Source organism: Trachypithecus francoisi, unplaced genomic scaffold (genome assembly GCF_009764315.1).
Source record: "Trachypithecus francoisi isolate TF-2019V2 unplaced genomic scaffold, Tfra_2.0 Lachesis_group1, whole genome shotgun sequence".
Taxonomy (NCBI): domain Eukaryota; kingdom Metazoa; phylum Chordata; class Mammalia; order Primates; family Cercopithecidae; genus Trachypithecus; species Trachypithecus francoisi.
The window spans coordinates 50,779,987-50,799,310 of NW_022681454.1; the positions used below are offsets into that span (position 1 = coordinate 50,779,987).

At 39.9% G+C, this 19,324-nt stretch overlaps 2 protein-coding genes across 7 annotated transcripts in view; both read left to right on the forward strand.

The window, feature by feature from the left end:
• Positions 1–1,456: 1,456 nt before the first annotated feature.
• Positions 1,457–2,169, forward strand: LOC117085396. The gene is made up of 2 exons (XM_033214288.1): positions 1,457–1,579; positions 1,721–2,169. The coding sequence occupies exons 1-2, from the start codon at positions 1,519–1,521 to the stop codon at positions 2,167–2,169; spliced, it is 510 nt and encodes a 169-aa protein (XP_033070179.1). The 5' UTR covers positions 1,457–1,518.
• HNRNPD (heterogeneous nuclear ribonucleoprotein D) overlaps positions 1,738–19,324 on the forward strand; it is a 20,180-nt gene continuing 2,593 nt past the window's right edge. For 2 of the 6 annotated variants that reach the window (XR_004437936.1, XM_033214284.1), the window contains exons 1-7: positions 1,738–2,406; positions 4,273–4,329; positions 16,129–16,297; positions 16,923–17,084; positions 18,290–18,421; positions 18,844–18,943; positions 19,056–19,202. Coding sequence is in view for 4 of the 6 variants with exons in the window: in XM_033214284.1 (XP_033070175.1) it covers positions 2,174–2,406; positions 4,273–4,329; positions 16,129–16,297; positions 16,923–17,084; positions 18,290–18,421; positions 18,844–18,943; positions 19,056–19,202 (1,000 nt within the window). In the remaining 2 variants the exon portion in view is untranslated. The remainder of the gene's footprint in view (positions 2,407–4,272; positions 4,330–16,128; positions 16,298–16,922; positions 17,085–18,289; positions 18,422–18,843; positions 18,944–19,055; positions 19,203–19,324) is intronic. The other 4 variants (XR_004437937.1, XM_033214286.1, XM_033214285.1 and 1 more) reach the window with 3 other exon arrangements.

Here is a 19,324-nt window from a genome sequence, read left to right on the forward strand (position 1 = left end):
TCTAACCAGGAATATATGGTTTCAGCACCATACCCACTTTATCCTTTGCTAATATTCTGGCAAGTGGAGACAAATGTGGAGTCACTACCACTTTAAGATAAACATTCTTGGTATTATCTTTACATGACTTGACTATTATAGGAGTTTGGTAAGATTATATTTTTAGGACGCTTTCAGAATTTGACCTGTATTCTTGAGTTTTAATTATTCTTTAATGTAAATTCTACTAATTTGATTAATAAAACTTATTTATAATCTTCCTTTGAGATTTTTGGATAGTGTCCAACTAATACAAACTCGTTTAACTACAGTGGAAAAACAAATACTTAAATTTTTTTTTTTTTTTGAGACAGAGTTTCGCTCTGTCGCCCAGGCTGGAGTACAATGGTGCGATCTCCACTCACTGCAAGCTCCGCCTCCTGGGTTCAAGCCATTCTCCTGCCTCAGCCCCCTGAGTACCTGGGATTACAGGCACCCGCCACCAAGCCCGGCTAATTTTTGTATTTTTTGTAGAGACGTGGGTTTCACCATGTTGGTCAGGCTTGTCTCGAACTCCTGACCTCATGATCCGCCCGCCTCGGCCTCCCAAAGTGCTGGGATTACGGGCGTGAACCATCAAGCCTGGCCCAAATACTTAAACTCTTAAGGTTTTTGCTGGATTCTGCAAACTCGTCTTTGTTTCCCCCGTGCCCGAACACTTACTAAACAGGCAAATAATTATTTGTTGACTACAGAAGTACCTAAAAGCTTCATTTTCTTCTAAGGATACTGCTGGAAGCAGCAAATCCCAAAGCCCGAATAATCCAGTCTCCAGCTGAGGCACTGGTAATTTTTAATAGGTGTATAAAAAGTAATTTAATACATCTTAGTTAAACGCCTAACGGTGTTACAAGAAAACAAAACAAAACAAAACAAACCACCACACACAACAAAAAAATCCAAACCCGAACACAAACTCATAAAGCTCGTAAAGATGACTCATGACATTTATATATTCTATGTAGAAGGACTAAAGAACATTAAGCGAACCGTTGATTCAATACACTTTCCAATTATTAGTAACGTTAAGGAATCACGGTACCTTTTAGGATCTTTAAACAACAAAAGCAAAGCAAAAACGATGTTTTCCTTAAGATATGCAAGTTACCTGCTTCTTCGACCAAAAAAAAAAAAAAAATTCAGGAGAAAAGCAGGAAAACAAAAATCTTACTTGGAAAGTCAAATCTTAAAAAAAAGCCCTATCGGCCCAGTGGCGATAGGCGAAAACCTCAATGTCACCCGGTCCCGGGCGGCGACGGCAGGAAAAGGAGTTGCGGCAATCAGTGCGCGCGCGGTCCGCTGCGGCGCCTGGCGCTCCGCAGGCGTCCGGGTGGACAGAGCCAGGGGCACAGGGCTGACATCTCAGGGCTAATTCCCTCCTCGAATGCGTACGTCCAGGCTTAAGCCGCCGCAGGGTGTGAGCCTCCCCTCCCCCACCTGAACGCCGCAGCTGCACGGGGAACGGCCGCCTTAGCGGAGATGCAGCCACACCCCAGCCTGATGCTGCTGCTCCCGCCTGCTACTGGAGTGTTGGGGAGGGGTGAGTGGACTCCAGGAATCTTCGGAAGGGCGGGGGCGGAGGCAGGGGGCCCCTCTAGCCGCTACTCGAAAGAGCACTCCTTGTTCTCGATGGTCCCCGCGCGACCGTCTTAGCTCACGACACTTCCGGTTCCTTTTAAAGGCCCCCCAAGCTGTGCGACGCCGAGCGTGAGAGGAAGGTATAAAGGGGAGCGAGAGGGCGGGACCGAAGAGGAAAGGGAAAAAAAAAACCTAGGGGGAGAGGGGTGGGGGGGACGCGCGAAGGGCGCGCTCTCGCATCACGTGACCGGGACGCGCCGTTCTTCCGTCGGCCATTTTAGGTGGTCCGCGGCGGCGCCATTAAAGCGAGGAGGAGGCAAGAGCGGCCGCCGCTGGTGCTTATTCTTTTTTAGTGCAGCGGGAGAGAGCGGGAGTGTGCGCCGCGCGAGAGTGGGAGGCGAAGGGGGCAGGCCAGGGAGAGGCGCAGGAGCCTTTGCAGCCACGCGCGCGCCTTCCCTGTCTTGTGTGCTTCGCGAGGTAGAGCGGGCGCGCGGCAGCGGCGGGGATTACTTTGCTGCTAGTTTCGGTTCGCGGCAGCGGCGGAGACACTAGCACTATGTCGGAGGAGCAGTTCGGCGGAGACGGGGCGACAGCGGCGGCAACGGCGGCGGTAGGCGGCTCGGCGGGCGAGCAGGAGGGAGCCATGGTGGCAGCGACACAGGGGGCAGCGGCGGCGGCGGGAAGCGGAGCCGGGACCGGGGGCGGAACCGCGTCTGGAGGCACCGAAGGGGGCAGCGCCGAGTCGGAGGGGGCGAAGATTGACGCCAGTAAGAACGAGGAGGATGAAGGGTGAGTAAGGGGCAGCCCAGGATAGTCAGGCCCAACTAGTCCCCCTCCCCCTCATTCCCCTGCCATTAGGCCTGGTTCCCGCTCTCAGCCTGGTCTCCGGGCCCCCTTGTAGCCTCCCTGTTCTGGTGTCCCCTTTTCTATGTTGGGTTTCCCGGACCTTCATTTCCTTCTTCCTTTGCCTGCTTATCGCCCCCCTCCCCCATCACACACGTTTCCACCTTTAGCCGTCACCATGCTGCTCCTCGGCCCGCCCTCCTTTCCTCCCTCGCCATGGGTCTCCTCCCACCGACTTAGCCGCCAGGATTTTTTCCCGCCTGTCGAGGGGTACCTTTTTTTCTTTTCATGCTGTCCCCTCTTTTTCCCTTTTTCTAAAGTCTTGGGCGTAAAAACGCAGACAGACACAAAAAGCTTCCCTGTTTGTATTGCTAAGGTTTATTTGGTGCTTCTCCACCATCCTGAAAAGATGCGATTGTTTATAAGCGCATGTTTTGGGGAACGCGTAGGTTGTCTACCTCTGCCTCTCCCTTGTTGGCCTCAGGCCGAATGTTTTCTTGGGATTTTGAATAAGTTTGCCTAAGGACTTACTCATTTTCTTCACCATACGCTATCGCACAATGGCATGTTCATACAGGCCCTATATTTTGACGTGCAGACCAAATTGGGTCCGGTGAAATGCTCCGACTTTCTTGTTGGGCCGTTGGTTTTGCTCCGCGGGCTCAGGTTAAGTTTCTAGTCGATGGGGCCTGCACTTGACTGGAGCTGTCCTATCTCCGGCCTAGTGTCTACCCTTCCCCCACCCCACTGAGTTATTCTAACCGCGCACCCTTTTCGCGCCCTCAGCTATTGGGTTCCCCAACTGTTAGTACAGATTGTAACTTACTTTTTTTGTGCAACCTAATTTTTTACAACCTCCAGTCCCCTTTTTTTCCCGGTGCCCAGGATCCTACTTTGGTGTCTTGATTTCTTTCCCGCCCACTAAGGGAGGCCTATAGTCCTCTTAAGAGAAACAAATCCTGTATTGTGCTATGGGATCCTTTTTTTTTTTTTTTTTGGTGCAAATTTCTTAGTATTAACTTGTTTCCTCTGATTAAAATAACAGTTGTATATACTACCTAAATCTGCATTTAGTGTATTAAAATGCAGCATTTGGGATTGGGAACATAATACGGGAGTTAGCAGGAGGGACTAAATCGGGGTTCTTGGTTGAGTTTTCTTAGCTCCGATTACTGAGTGATGATCGTGGGTTCAGGCTTCCATTCCTTTTTGTAATGGGAAGGGGTGTGTGTGTGTCTGAATTTTTTTTTTAACTGTAAAGAGAAAGGTGTTGATGGATATAATAGTAAGATGTCGCTTTAACCCAGTGTTAGAAAACACGATTCCCTTTACTGAGAAAGAGCCCAGGATTTGGAGGGAGAGTGGGGAGGGGAGAAGCACTTTGGAATACAGGGTTAAACCCAGCCTAGGCAGATTCTTGTCAGGCTGTTTGATGATAGTGCTGGTTTTGGGGGAGTGGTGGTGGGAAGGGAAACAAACTTTTAAAAATTAAACAGATCTAACTCGAATTGTATATAGCTTATTTGAGAAAGGAAGATGTTAGATATTTGGAAACTTAAAATCTTTAACATTTTGGTTTTCGTTTGCTGAATTCTGTTCTTTGGACAGAGGCACCAAAATGATTAATTGTGTAACTTCCTGTTTGGGGCAGGCTCTCTGTTAGCCCTGATAATTCAAATCGCAAAGCAGCTGACTTTATAGTTACCTACTGTTGAACTGAAGTGTAAATGAATTAAAGTTTTTAACCCTAACAGTGTCAAAAACTAAAACTAGAATTTTGATTGGTTGCTGTACCGGTTGTTAATTCCCTAGCCATTCAAACTCCTCCCCACGACACTCTGAAGCAGCGACGGCACAGCGGGAAGAATGGTAAAACTTTTAAATTTTATTTCTGTATTATAAAGGTTTCAGTAGTCATAATATGCAGAGGCTGTGTATTGGTTAGTTGCCCATTGATCCCCAGGAAATTCTAGACCATAGTACATACAGTAGGCTTGTACCTGGGATATATACTTTTTTAGGCATCATGTGTAATCTTTGGGCAAAACTGATGCCTTTACATGGTATTTGGTCTGTGGTAATGCATGTAGTTGCAGTTTGGCAATTTAAGCTAAACAATTAGTAACGATATTTTTATATCGAGCAAGAAAAAATATTACTGTAATCTTCGCATTTAAGATGAAAAATATTTTTGTTGGAATTCTAAGTTTAATGGCTAAATATGAAGACTACTTGATATAAAATGTTGTGTTTAAAATGTCATGCATGTTATACTGAAATATTCTGGAGATGTCTGAAGCAGTTCTTTAAGCAGCACTGTGTATTATGGAAAAATGTTTGTCTTTTACCTACCATATTTGTAAATAGACTTTTCATAAGAATTGTGTGTGTGTGTGTGTGTGTGTGTGTGTACCATTCAAAGGTGGGCTAAAGTGGCTTTCCACTACAGCTCTTACCAGATTTTTTGTTTTCAGTGTGATTTGGCTGGAATATTAATAACAGTTGGTTGACATGTATTCACAATTGCATGACTTCTCTTTGGAGGCTGGTAGGTTGAGTATTGTTCTTTTTATCCATCCTTTCCCTTCCCCTAAATGTCAGTCTTTCTGCCTTTAGGATTATATTTGAATTTTCAGGGGTTTATACACCACCACTGGAGAGTAGAAGGCCACTAGCAGGCAGTTACCTTATATCTTTACAAGCTACATTCTATTTTAAGAGCCCATTTAGGGTAACATTTAAAAATTTGCTTATTACTGTAGTCTCATCCACTGAAATCAGTCCAGCTTTACGTTGGAGAAAAAGCAGACAGGAAACAGAGGCAAGGGGAAAAGCAAAAAAGAGAAAACAAAAGACTGGGGTCACAGTTTCAATGAATGTTATTCCCTATATTTGGTGAGTGGTTGGCACTAACAGCCCGATTTCACTGCTAGCTAAGAGTAGCAAATTAAGATTAAACTATAACTGTGTTTGACATTATTATATACTTTGAATCTCATGTAATTGTTTCCAATAATTTGAAATGATTATAAACTTAAATTTGAAGGTCAGTGTTTTGACTCTTTCAAGTAATTACACTTGTCCTGCTACCTAAAATGATGTAATATTACAACTTTTTTGAATAATCTCAGAAAAAATGGAGAAATGTTTATATTCATAGTTAATAAACATTTTAGATAGTGACCAGCTGTCGTTTACTGAAAATAAAATTGGTGTAAAATTTTATTACCCAGGTTGATTTTATTTTTGAGACGGAGTTTCACTCTTGTTGCCCAGGCTGGAGTGCAATGGTGTGCTCTCTGCTCACCGCAACCTCTGCTTCCCAGGTTCAAGCAATTCTCCTGTCTCAGCCTCCCAAGTAGTTGGGATTACAGGCATTATTCCACCGCGCCCGGCTCATTTTGTATTTTTAGTAGAGACAGGGTTTCTTCATGTTGGTCAGGCTGGTCTCGAACTCCTGACCTCAGGTGATTGGCCCGCCTCAGCCTCCCAAGTGCTGTAATCACAGGCCTGAGCCACTGCGCCCGGCCTACCCAGGTTGATTTTAGAAGTACACTTAAAAATAATGTAGTTCTTATTTTTAAGGGATCGAATACTTGATTTTTCTTAACTGCGCAATTATGCAGCCCCATCATGTTCCAGACATTAAGACTTTCTTTTTGAGTGAAAAACTTTCAGACCTTTTTTTTTTTTTTTTTTGGGGTGTCTGCGCTTGCCACCATATCTGTCCCTTTCTTTTTCTCCCATTTTGAGAGCTATTAAAAGGGCAACAGTTTTATAGTCAATATTGAGGATAAGACTGGTTAATACATACAGTATCCAAATTGAATTTCTTAAACACAGTTCTGTGTGCATTTCCTTCTACAAATCTGAGAATAAAGTGATTACAGTTTCATCCTAAAATACTTTAAAAATCAGTTGGTTTTAGAGATAGGTTTTTTTCCTTTTGCATGTAAGAATGGACAGCTATTTTTAGGAAGGCATGCCTGTTACACCTTTAGTGGATGTTTCTACAGTTTACTATGGGACTTTAGAATCAGTAATTATTTCCATAGTATGCCCTCCTGAGTTCACTTTGATTTACTCTTTCCGACATTAATATCAGTAGGTTTTACTTACAAGCATTGAAATTTCTCATTTTACTTTGTGGGGTGGACCCATTCTGTTCTCTGCAGTGCTGCAGTTCATTTGGGGTAGGTACTTTAAAATTACTTAGTGTCTGGCAAAATATACATGCCCTGTAGCAAGCTATCTGAGGGCAGAGTTTTTAAAATTTAAAAATCAATGAAAACTACAATGTTGCGTTAACTTTGAGATAGTTTTACAAGGTAGGTACATAGACTTTCCTGCGTTGGATTGGGTAGGAAGCAAAAAAGTCCCCCCGTTCACTTATCAGCCAAAGTCCAGCAATACTTCTTTAATAACAGGACAGTAGATCTGGCCCTGTTAACGGTTAGTGTATAATGAGCCCAAGTGTGATTCTTCCCATTTGGGAATTTTGTGAATCCTGCTGTAGGTTGTCGCCTGTCTCATTATAAAAGACTAGGCTCTTGTTTTTGCTTTAAATTTTTGAGATTATGGTCTTACACCTTAGTGCTTCTGGGGCAATCTGAACATTGTTTGGTTTGTAAAATAATTGCTTTTAGAGTAGTCTCATGCCAAATTTACTGGTCTTTGATTCAGTACAGTTGGGTTTACTGTATGTAGTAAAGTTGAGACCCTGAGTAGATTGGTCTCAGTGTTAGCATTCTTGGGAGCCTTTGACAAATTTCCCGAGTTAAAAATTCCAGAAATGGATGCCCTCAGATCTTTAGATGAACGTTTAGGGGAGGAGTATTAAATACTTTTCATTGTAAATTTTCATCTATTATGAAAGATACTAAAAATAATCTGGTTTTTTAAGTTTGGAATTGGAGAATGTCATTGAAGTTTTTCAGTGGTTGTTTTTGAGATCACATACTTTGCCTTAAATATGGGTTTTTTTCCCCTTAAGCCATGTGACCCCTTCTACAAACTCAGTGTATGTTTTTAATATTTCCTGAGTACTCTGCCATCGTCCTAACACATAATATTAGGGTAAGGCTGCCCTAATATGAGAACATTTTGAGTATACTATTTCGGTGTGTGATTTATGGCCAACATGAAGGATGTGATTAGTTTTAGCCTTCAAGTGATAATACATGCCATGCTTGAAAAGCATTTAAAAAGGAATAGAGTAATAACTTTTTTTTCCATTCCACTTGAAGCTGTGTACCTCAAGTGTGTGCACATTTACAAATGGAGTGAAACATAACTTGTGATAGTCCAAGCTTGATTTGACTTCAGTTCTGCTTCAACGTTTTAGTAGATAGGGCACTGAACTGGATGCTGAAAGCGTGGGATCTCTTTCTGTTGCTTCACTTCCAACAGTGTGGTTTCAGGTAATACAACATGTTTGTTACTTGGTTTGCTGATCTATGTGTTGGAAACAATGCTCACCACAGGAAGATTGACTCCATAGCCTGCTTTCATAGCTTGTGTGTATTTATCCAGTGCCCTAATAGTTGATACTGCCAGTGATTTACTCCTGTGGAGTAAAGGTAAGCATGTTTTAGTTTCTGGAGTATTATATTGTACGTTGGAGCTAGGTATTTAAGAATATTTGGGGGTGGGAGGGAAGACTCCTATTTACTGGTGGTGTTTGTCCAGTAATCAAGGTGACAGTTTAAGTATTGGGTCTTGGACTGTAAACTCCTGCTTATCTAGACTTCAGACTAGCACAGAGCCCACACAGCCAGGAAGTCTGTCTCCCCATTTAGTCTTATGAGTAAGATAGATGAAGCCGTGAGAAAATATACTCAAAAAGCAACCAACAGACAATGTCATGGAATGAATCTCCTACAGATTTTTCCTTACACTTTTGAAAAGTAACATGATTTTAAAACGTAAGAAAATTCTAAAAATTCACCAAGGTACAAATCGTTTTCTGACTTCAGCATTGATACCTAAATTGACTTCCAATACACAATTTTACAGAATTGTGAATATGTAGTAATCTCAGTTAACCAGAACCTTAACCTTCAGGTTAAGGAAAATACTTATTCCTTAACCTCTAGGTAAATGGGAGTTTACCTTACAAAGCTGATTGAGAGCTTATTTAAAATGTGAACATACAAGATGTCATTGCTTCCTTGTAGTGAAGTGAAAAAAGGGAGATGTTGGATTAAGCATTTAAAGTTAATTAGTGACTCATGCCTGTAATCACTGGCTACTCAGAAGTCTTGAGGTGTGAGGATCATTTCATGCCAGGATTTCTAGACCAGCTAGGTAACAAAATATGACCCGTTTCTTTAAAAAAAAAAAAAAAAAAATTAATGTGTTGGGGGTGTGCTTGTAGTTCCAGCTACCCAGGAGACAGAGGCAGGAGAATCTGTCGAGCCCAGGAAGGAGCTCAGGGCTGCAGGAAGCTATAATGGAGCCACTGCACTCTGATAGTGAGACCTGGTCTCTTAAAAAAAAAAAAAAGTGTTTATTTTTAGGCCAGGTGTGGTGGCTCACACCTGTAATCTCAGCACTTTGGGAGGCCAAAATGGGTGGATCACTTGAGGTCAGGAGTTGGAGAACAGCCTGGCCAACATGGCGAAACCCCTCTCTACTAAAAATACAAAAAATCAGCCAGACATGTGGTCACACGCGCCTGTAGTCACTCAGGAGGCTAAGGCGGGAGAATCACTTGAACCCTGGAGGCAGAGGTTGCAGTGAGACAAGGTTCACTACTGCATTCCAGCCTGGGCGACAGAGCAAGACTCTGTCTCAAAAAAAGAAAAATAAGTTTATTTAAAAAACTGTCTTGTTGGCCGGGCGCGGTGGCTTATGCCTGTCATTCCAGCACTTTGGGAGGCTGAGGCAAGCGGATCACCTGAGGTCAGGAGTTTGAGACCAACCTGGCCAACATGGTGAAACACTGTCTCTACTAAAAATACAAAAATTAGCTGGGCATGATGGTGGGCACCTGTAGTTCCATCTACTTGGGAGACTGAGGCAGAAGAGCTTGAACCGGGAAGCAGAGGTTGCAGTGAGCCAAGATTGCGCCACTGCACTTCAGCCTGGGCACTAGGGCGAGACTCCATCCCCCTCCCAAAAAAAATGTCATGTTTCATTTATTAGATGTTTATTTTTTCAACTTCGCTTTTTAGTAGTCATTTAGTTAGGTTCATTCTAAAGCGTGAGGTAATGAGATTTAATACAGGGAAATCTTTTTGAAAATGTTTGGTCCATTGTATGTTAGTCTTGAATTAAAAATAGAATTTTTCACACTTAACCTTGACGTCATATAGAAAGCTGGGGGAGAGAAATACCTATTCTTTAATAATGGGGAAATAATACCAAAATTCTTATTGACTAAAGTGTTTTTTGGGAAAGATTTGTTACTAGCTAACCTTAATGTCTCATTAGGTTTAAATAGTTTAAAAAAAGTGGGCTGGGTGCGGTGCTTCCCAGTTGTAATACAGCACTTTGGGAGGCTGAGGTGGGCAGATTGCTTGAGCACAGGAGTTCCAGACCAGCCTGGGCAACATGATGAGACCCTGTCTCTCCCAAAAGAAACAAACAAAAAAAGGTGGGTCTTGTGGTGTGTGCCCGTAGTCTCAGCTACCCAGGAGCCTAAGGTGGGAAGATTGCTTGAACCTGGGAGGCAGAGGTTGAAGTGAGCCAGGATTGCACCATTGCACCACGGCCTGGCAATAGAACGAGGCTCTGTCTCAAAAAAGTGGTTTTCATGAATTATATACCAGATCAGATCTAAAAAGGCTGGTTAGTATTTGAACTCGATGAAAGCTTGTCAAGCTCTCTCCCAAGGTAGTTTTTATACAACTTCTAAAATAACTATCCTAATGTGTGATATTATCTAGTTGTATTGTAACTTCCTCCCTTCCCCTTAGGTAACTAATGACTTAGCTTTAGTTTGTCATTTTAGGATTTTAGAAGAATAATTATGATGGATAAAATAGTGGAAAAATTCAGTAAGGATTAATGGTGTGCCTGAGTAACATTACTTTAAAAGATGACAGTGATTGGTCATTTAAGTTACACACCTGAAATGTGTATCAGGTTGACATTCTGTTATATTTTTTAAACTGTCAGAACTTGTTATAAAGCCACATACGTAAGATCATAAGTTGTTAGGAAGTGTTTGAAAGTTAAAGGATTGGCTGGGTGTGGTGGCTCATGCCTGTAATCCTAGCACTTTGGGAGGCTGATCGCTTATGTCCAGGAGTTCGAGGCTAGCCTGAGTAACACAGCAAGACCTCGTCTCTAAAAAAATAAAAATGAAGTTATAGAACACAAAAAGAATACTATTCCAAAATTGGGAGTGAGTATAATGGCTAACTTTTTACCTTGAATAAGGTGTTTGACGATAAAGACTTGTTAGGGGAGGTATCTTGGAATAAAATACTTAGTATTGACTGGGAATGTTAAAAACCTAGTGACCTAAATAGTCCAGAGAATAAGTTTATTGATGGGGAAAAGCCAGGATTATTAAATTGGAACATTTTCCACCAGCCAGGATTACTCCATATATATTGCCTTTTATGTTTTAAATTATTCTTTACTAAAATTACTGGCGTAAATGTAGGGTAGACCAAGTCATCAAGGTGATTTTAGAAGCTACATTTAAAAGGTCTTAGTTGAAATACCACCTACTTTTTAGTTTTTAATATATATTTTTTACACGACTATTTAAAAATTTCTGCGTTATTTCAGGTTGGCAGCATTGAAAATATTAGAATATGTTTATATAAAACTCATTGTGGCCTTTTCCTTTTAATATTGGAAAGTTTATAAAGCCTATGCAGTTTTAAAAAATTAAGCCATTGAGGAAATAAAAATTTTGCTTTATTAAATTATGTTTAGATAGTGCTTATAGTGCTTTACCCCTTCAAAATAGTAACTTTTGTCAATCATTTAGGATGTGTGTCAGACTATTCGGTGTCCTTTAAGTGTGTTAACTAGTTTAACCCTCTGCAAATACCTGAGGTATGCTCTTTTTTACAGATGGGCAATCTTGGACTTTCATAGTTTTTTCTTAATGTTACACAGTAAGAGGCAGGGGACCAGGTGGAGTGGTTCATTCAGCACTTTGGGAGGCTGAGGTGGGCAGCTTGAGCCCAGGAGTTCAAGACCAGCCTGGGCAACAGTGAAACCTGATCTCTACGAAAAAATGCAAAAATATTAGCCAGGTGTGGTGGTGGGCGCCTGTAGTCTGAGCTACTGGTGAGGCTGAGATGGGAGGACCAACTGAGCCCAGGAGGTCAAGGCTGCAGTGAGCTGTCACGTAGCCACTGCATTCCAGCCTGGGAGACATAAAGACATTGAGGTCTTTAAAAAAAGTCAGGGGTAGGGTTTAAACCCCGACATTTTGTCTTTATTGCTTCTAAACTTGCATTAAAAGATGATAAAATGTCCCACAAAGCAGTCTAAATTCCTGAATGATACTACATAACACTTGGATAGTCATCTATGCTGAGTTGTATAACTTTATGCTTGTCATTTAATTTTACAATTTGGTGTAAGCCAATGTGAAAGCAAGGAGACTTACATTGTTGAGTAGGTGTTTTAAACTGAATACCATATTCAGCCTTGGGGTGCTGAGTATTTAGTTCACAGCTAGGATTAAGAAATTCAGCTATGTTAATAAAATACTGTAGATGAAGTCCTACATTTTAATTGGGATTGATTCACTTAGAACTAAGGATCGAAGTTTAAACTTTATTGCAGCGTTAGGGGCCATCTTTGTTGCTAATTGAACAAGTTTTGGTTGTTTTTAACATGGCTGCATAGGGTATTTTCTGAAGTTCTGTCTACTTCACTGGAAAGTGTTTGCACTTACGTAGGAGTGACAGCAATATGAAACGCTTTGTATTCAAGGCAGCAGAGGTAATCTGAAGAGACAGTAGATGTGCTTTAAAAGCAAGATAAGTCATACAAAATGTGTAGATAATTTAGCCGGGCATGGTAGCTCACGCCTGTAATCCTAGCACTTTGGGAGGCCGAGGTGGGTGGATCTCGAAGTCAGGAGTTCAAGACCAGCCTGACCAATATGGTGAAACCCTGTCCCTACTAAAAGTACAAAAAAAATTAGCTGGGCATGGTGGTGCGTGCCTGTAATCCCAGCTACTTAGGAGGCTGAGGCAGGAGAATTGCTTGAACCCAGGAGGCGGAGGTTGCAGTGAGCCTAGATCATGCCATTGTACTCCAGCCTGGGTGACAGAGTGAGACTCCATTTAAAAAAGAAAAAAAATATATATATAATTATTACCTATGCTATCAGTTTGAGGGGGAGCATGTATGCCAACATTGTAGAGACTAAGTGCCCATTTATCCATAAATAAGATTAGCAGATCTTTCCTCACTGTACTATAGAGTTTGGGGCTGGGCATGGTAGCTTCCACCTGTAATCCCAGCACTTTGGGAGGCTGGGGCGGGCGGATGGATCATTTGAGGCCAGAAGTTGAAGACCAGCCTGGCCAACGAGGGGAAACCCTGTCTCTACTAAAAATGTAAAAACTAAATCAGGCGTGGTGGTGCAGCCTGTAATCCCTCCCACGGAGGCTGAGAAATCAGAATCACTTGAACCTGGGAGGCAGAGGTTGCAGTGAGCTGAGATTGTGCCGCTGCACTCCAGCCTGGGCAACAGAGTGAGACTGTCTCAAAAAAAAAAAAAAAAAACCAAAAACAGAAAGAGATGGAATGGAATTAATATGTTCCATTTAGTAAACATGGAATGGAATTGGTACAGTTTGTGTTCATTGTAGCATATTCAACTATTTGTTCAGCAACCTTTTTTTTTTAAGCCTAAGCATAGCCTGAGAACAGCATCCTTTTTAAATTAGAGCAGAAGGAAAAGCCAGAGTGTTCTTGGGCTGCCAAAATATTAATACATTTGTCTCAAAGTAGAGCCACTTAGGTGCTTGCTTAGAGACTTAACACAGAATTTGAAAAGTTTGAGAGCTGGCTATTTACTCTGCAAAATGGAAGGGAGACATTCTAGAACAGCAACTGGTGATTGATCTGGCAAAAATGAAAAGTAGAACTTGTGAAGAAATGAGGTGGAGTTGGTGTATAAATAGCTAAGTTTAGAAGATCCTGTGGGTATTCTAAATTAGCAAAATAGTGATGACTGAGCCATAGTGTTAAATTATGATTACTGTATTTGAGGTATAAGAAGGCAGAAAAGTGTGATGCTATTAGAAAAAAAATCTCATTTCAAATGGTTGAAGGTTAAAAACAATTGGGGAAAGAGAAGGCAGGCAGTGCTTTAAGGGAGGTGGAATAATACCTGGCTCCTTATTCTCCAAAAGTGCTGTATAGCTGAATTTTTTTTATTCTGGATGAGTGATACTGGATTATTAGTTGAAGAGTGAGAGCATCTTTAATGAACCCTTGTAGCTGTAAGGTAGGCATATTAAACAACTACCATACTAAAGGTGGGGCGTACATTTGGAGAGCACTTTGCTGGGCCAACTGATGATATGCTTAGGTATTTAAGAAAATCTGCTGCTTGTCTGAAAAACATTTGGGGCTTCAGAATAATAATACCACATACCTTATTCTTGGTGTTTTATTTCTTTGTAATTGTTTTCTGTTTCTTAATAATTTTAAATTAAGGATATTTTTCCCAATATAAACATTGCTTTTAGGTTAAATAAAATCAAAACTAGTTCTGTCTTCATATCTGAATAGACCAGACAGAGAATTTTCTTGCCTTTCAACAGCTTAAAAAATGTTTTTGTTAGAACTGTTGTGTTCAGGCTGAAATACTTGCAAAGTTTGTTAGTTATTATTGAGAAATTTCTGTAATCACGGAAAGGGTGATTTAATAGTTGAATCTCAATTGAAGTTGTTTCTGTTGGTGGAACTTGTCATGGGCATATTAATCTTAGCACGAGGTCATTGCTTTAGTCAGTTCTCTTTCTCATTAAAAATACAGTGCCCTCACCTTTACAGGGTGAATGTTGGTAAATAACTTCTGTCTGTGAAGGAAGTATTCTGGACCTGTAAGTTAAAAATAAGGTGTTTATAGCAAATTATGTAAATAAAGATTGTATATTAAAAGGTACACACTATTCAAATTAAAGAAAATGTATATTGAGAAAATAACTCAAATTTCTTCCATGGAATTGGCAATAAATAAACATTTCAAATACACAAAACATGATGGGTGTTTTCGTTCATTTGATTATAAAATGCCAGAGTTGTTTTATAAATGCTACTTCAAGCCTGGAAACTTTGAGGAAGTCCTGAATATTAAGCATATAAATGGCCCAGCTCTAGAATACATGTGAGTTGAAAAGCTAACCTGAAGTGGGAAGTGCAGTATATACCTAAGACTTACTGTGCACTAAAAGTTTGCTTTGTCATTAGAAGTGAAACAGGGCTGTGGTAGGATAGTAAGATCAGTAACACCTCAGTTAATCAGGTGTCTTTGAGGAAGTGAAGAAAGACCCTAATTCAAGGGACAATTGCCTTTTATTCCAAGAATGGGCCTTAGTGGCAATATCTTAAAAGCCCACAAGATGGAGATGTTTCCTAATAAAAGGCCTTTAATTTCTTTATGGAGCTGAGTTGGTGTCACATCCCAGTCCCCACCCAGGACCCCTCCCCAGTTAAAAAGATGAGAAAATGCTGAGCAAGTCTGATTTGATTCCCATGGTGACATTTTTAGCCATTACATAACAAATTCTGACAGTTTACCCTTAAAATTAAAAACCTCCAGTCCTGTCTTTTTAAAGGGTTGAAAGGTGGTTCGGTATAGGGTAGCCTTTTATTTATTTATTTATTTACTCATTTTTGCACAAAGGGAGCATATGTAAAGCTGCCAGATCTGAACTTTCTGGTGTTTTGCTGTAATGTTAGTAAGATTTCACCTTAAAATCTTTTGTTTTATTTTGAGTATATACCTTTGGTCTTAAAGTGTCTTGGTGGTTTTCTGCTTATCAACCATCACTTTTTGCATTTTAAAAGCTTACTTTATTGCTGGTTAACTGAGGTTCTACTGTAAATGAATCATCTGAGTTAATTAGTGGATTGTGCTTCAATGGATAATTGTCACGAAATTGTTTATATTGCACATTACTTTTGTCTTAAGGACTCTTAGCACATCAAAAAATTGGTTCACAACTTAATTGTGAGATGTAGAATTTTCCATTTTATGTGCTAAGAGTTTTGTTAATGAGAGAACTGTTAACATAGAAAAGGAGCTTCAGCATAGACACCAATGCTGGTTGCTGAGATCAGTGGGGAACTGCATAGCATTTTAACAAGTTTAATAAACTTTGGAAGAGAAATTTGAAGCTAAGATTCTGTTCTTTTTGTTGTTAACTTTTTAATTTGTAATCTAAGGAAAACCTTTATGTACAGTATTTTTACTTTGGGTATACGCTTATCTTTTAGCAAGTTGAAAGACTTAGTTTGCTGCTTGCTCACTATTTTGTAATTATCCGGGAGCAGCAGTAATAAGCCAGCTTTTTGGAATATGATGTTCCTGATGTGTGGTTATGTAGGAAGAATGATGTTTTAATATACTGCCCAGTAAACTGGTGCAGTTTGGAGAAGGTGTGTTATTGATGTGGATAATATTTAAGGCAATTTTTTTTTTAAGCATTTTAATACTGCTTTTTGTCTTTACAGGAAAATGTTTATAGGAGGCCTTAGCTGGGACACTACAAAGAAAGATCTGAAGGACTACTTTTCCAAATTTGGTGAAGTTGTAGACTGCACTCTGAAGTTAGATCCTATCACAGGGCGATCAAGGGGTTTTGGCTTTGTGCTATTTAAAGAATCGGAGAGTGTAGATAAGGTAGTGTGTTACGTGTTCTGATCAGTTAATAATATAAAATATTAACATATGGATAGTTTGATACAATGAGTTTGCCTGTTTGTGGTTCCCCCTTTTGATAATAGGAAGGAAGATAATAGTTCTTGCCCCAATACATTTTGTGAAGATAGAGGTAGGTTCAGGAATTGTTTCCTGAGTAATTGGGGTTCCAGGCTCTGCTAAATTTTGAAATTAACTTTAAAGATACTATAGATTTAAAGATGCCTAGTTAAAAGGATGTGTTTTAACAGTTCACAGAAGTACATATTTTGAAATTTTGTTAGGCAAGCAACTTTTAACTGAATCATGATTTTGATCCTGGGCTAAAGGGAAGTAGCAGTCATGTTTGTATATATTGCAGTTAAAAGGTAATGGTTATCTAGTAATTGGCTAAATTTGTGTATGTCCTACCATTCTTACCTTTAGATTTAAACACTAGTATATGTTAGTTGATGTTACATCACCACCATGACTTGACAGTTTAATCTTGAGCAAGTCAACACATGCTTGGCATTATCTGTATTTATAGTTACTTTTAAGTAAATTAATATTCTCTGAACTTTAGTTAAGATGTGTATTTTTTAAATGAAAACTTCAATTTTCTTAGGTCATGGATCAAAAAGAACATAAATTGAATGGGAAGGTGATTGATCCTAAAAGGGCCAAAGCCATGAAAACAAAAGAGCCGGTTAAAAAAATTTTTGTTGGTGGCCTTTCTCCAGATACACCTGAAGAGAAAATAAGAGAGTACTTTGGTGGTTTTGGTGAGGTATGTTACAAATGTTTTGACCCAGTTTATGTCAAAATTAGTGTGAATGTGATTGTCCTATTATGGACTCAGAGTCACTTGGCTTTTCAGAGCTGTTAGGGCAGATTATGTGATTTGTTTTGGAATAAGGATATTGTAAATACTTTATTAGCAGGTCTTTGAAGGTTGGATGATGCGTTTTTTTCATTGAGCACCTACTCGATGCAAAGTATTGCTGGGGTAGAGTATACAAAGATGAAATAGACAAGCATTCTTAAATACAGACAATAAGAGGAAGAAATCCAGAGTAAAAGGAGACTTTTGTTCAAAAAAGGAAAGGAATTAAGAATAGGGTGTAGTGCCTTATCAATTGAAATGCATGTATACGTGCAAATTTAATGAGACTAACAATTATAGACTCATTAGGCTGGACGCGATGGGTCATGCCTGTAGTAATATCAGCACTTTGGAGGCCGAGGTGGGTGGATTACTGGAGACCAGGAGTTGAAGACCATCCTGGGCCAACATAGTGAGACCCCATCTCAATTAAAAGTAAAGCAAACTCAGACTCATTAGTGAAATAGATAATAGAGGTCTCTTTTAAGAATTAATGAAAGTTGAGAAATTTGTGGCATTGGGCTCCAGATACATCCCGCAGACATTTATTGCTTGATTGAAACATTACATGCTTTTTTAGTATTGAGGATTTGAGATATTGCCCACAAAACTCAGTATCTAGCTTTTCTTAAATATTTGCAAGAGCACGCAACATGGGAATTGACACTGCCCTCCCGTGTGGCAGCATCTGTCAAACTGAGTAGTAGCTTCCATCTTGGTTTGGGCCTACGCTCTCCAGTTTTTAGTAGTCTTCACCACCCTACTTCCTATTTTCTCTCAAATACATTTTTATTCTGTTTTTCTTAAATTTGAGTGTTTTCTTCGTCTTCTTTGTGGGCATTTGAATTTGTGACCCTTGAGTTAGGTAGTAAATGTCAGTGCCTGGTGAAGCTTATTTTTGTAAATAGTTGTGAAGACCTTAGATGGAATGGATGTTCTAATTGGAAGAATTCCTTAAAAGGATTAGAATAAATAGGGGGAAACAGGAGAATAGAACTTCAGTGCCAAATACATGTTTTCTTTGTGCATTTTGCCCCCTCTAAACTTGTGTTTCTTTTAAGGTCAATAACATACAAGCTAGCATATTGAAATTTGTTTTTTAATACCAGGTGGAATCCATAGAGCTCCCCATGGACAACAAGACCAATAAGAGGCGTGGATTCTGCTTTATTACTTTTAAGGAAGAAGAACCAGTGAAGAAGATAATGGAAAAGAAATACCACAATGTTGGTCTTAGTAAAGTAAGTTAAGCATCCATTTACTTGTAGAGAAAACTAGCTGTTGTAAAGAGCTTAATCATTTACCTTTCTCTGTAAAGGCTTAAGTTCTTTGCATGCTTTAAAATCTTCTCAGTGGTTACTTACCATTGACCAACTTTTTGTGGGGAGCAGGATGAACACATTTGTTACTTTTAGTGTTTTTGTCTAGGCTTTCACAAAAATATTTTTTAGGACTCAAGTAAAATGAAGTAACATCTCTAGCAAGTATTCATAAGTAATTACTCTTAAGTACTAAATATTGATTTAATTAATAAACTGAATTTGAGGAAAGTTTCAAATTAGCCTACTTTATTTAAACATGTTGGCTATTCTGGTTATTAGAAACTTATTTAGCAACTTTTATTTTCTTGAGTCAGTTTAATAATGTAATTTTTCTCTTTTAGTGTGAAATAAAAGTAGCCATGTCGAAGGAACAATATCAGCAACAGCAACAGTGGGGATCTAGAGGAGGATTTGCAGGAAGAGCTCGTGGAAGAGGTGGTGGTAAGCTAGAGCCTTAGTTTACTCTATCTTAAGCTTTTCTGCTTTTTAATTATCCTGAAGTAAAGATCTTTGCTGATCTTCTGACTTTAGTGAACCTATTAATGTGCTGCAGGCCCCAGTCAAAACTGGAACCAGGGATATAGTAACTATTGGAATCAAGGCTATGGCAACTATGGATATAACAGCCAAGGTTACGGTGGTTATGGAGGATATGACTACACTGGTTACAACAACTACTATGGATATGGTGATTATAGCAGTAAGTACTATACTTTTTATATTAACTGCTATTTGACATTTATTTTGTACAAATTTGGATAGGCAGAAAGGTTAGTGTAGCCTTGCCAAGTGCAAATGTCTTCAGGTTTCAAATTCCTGGAA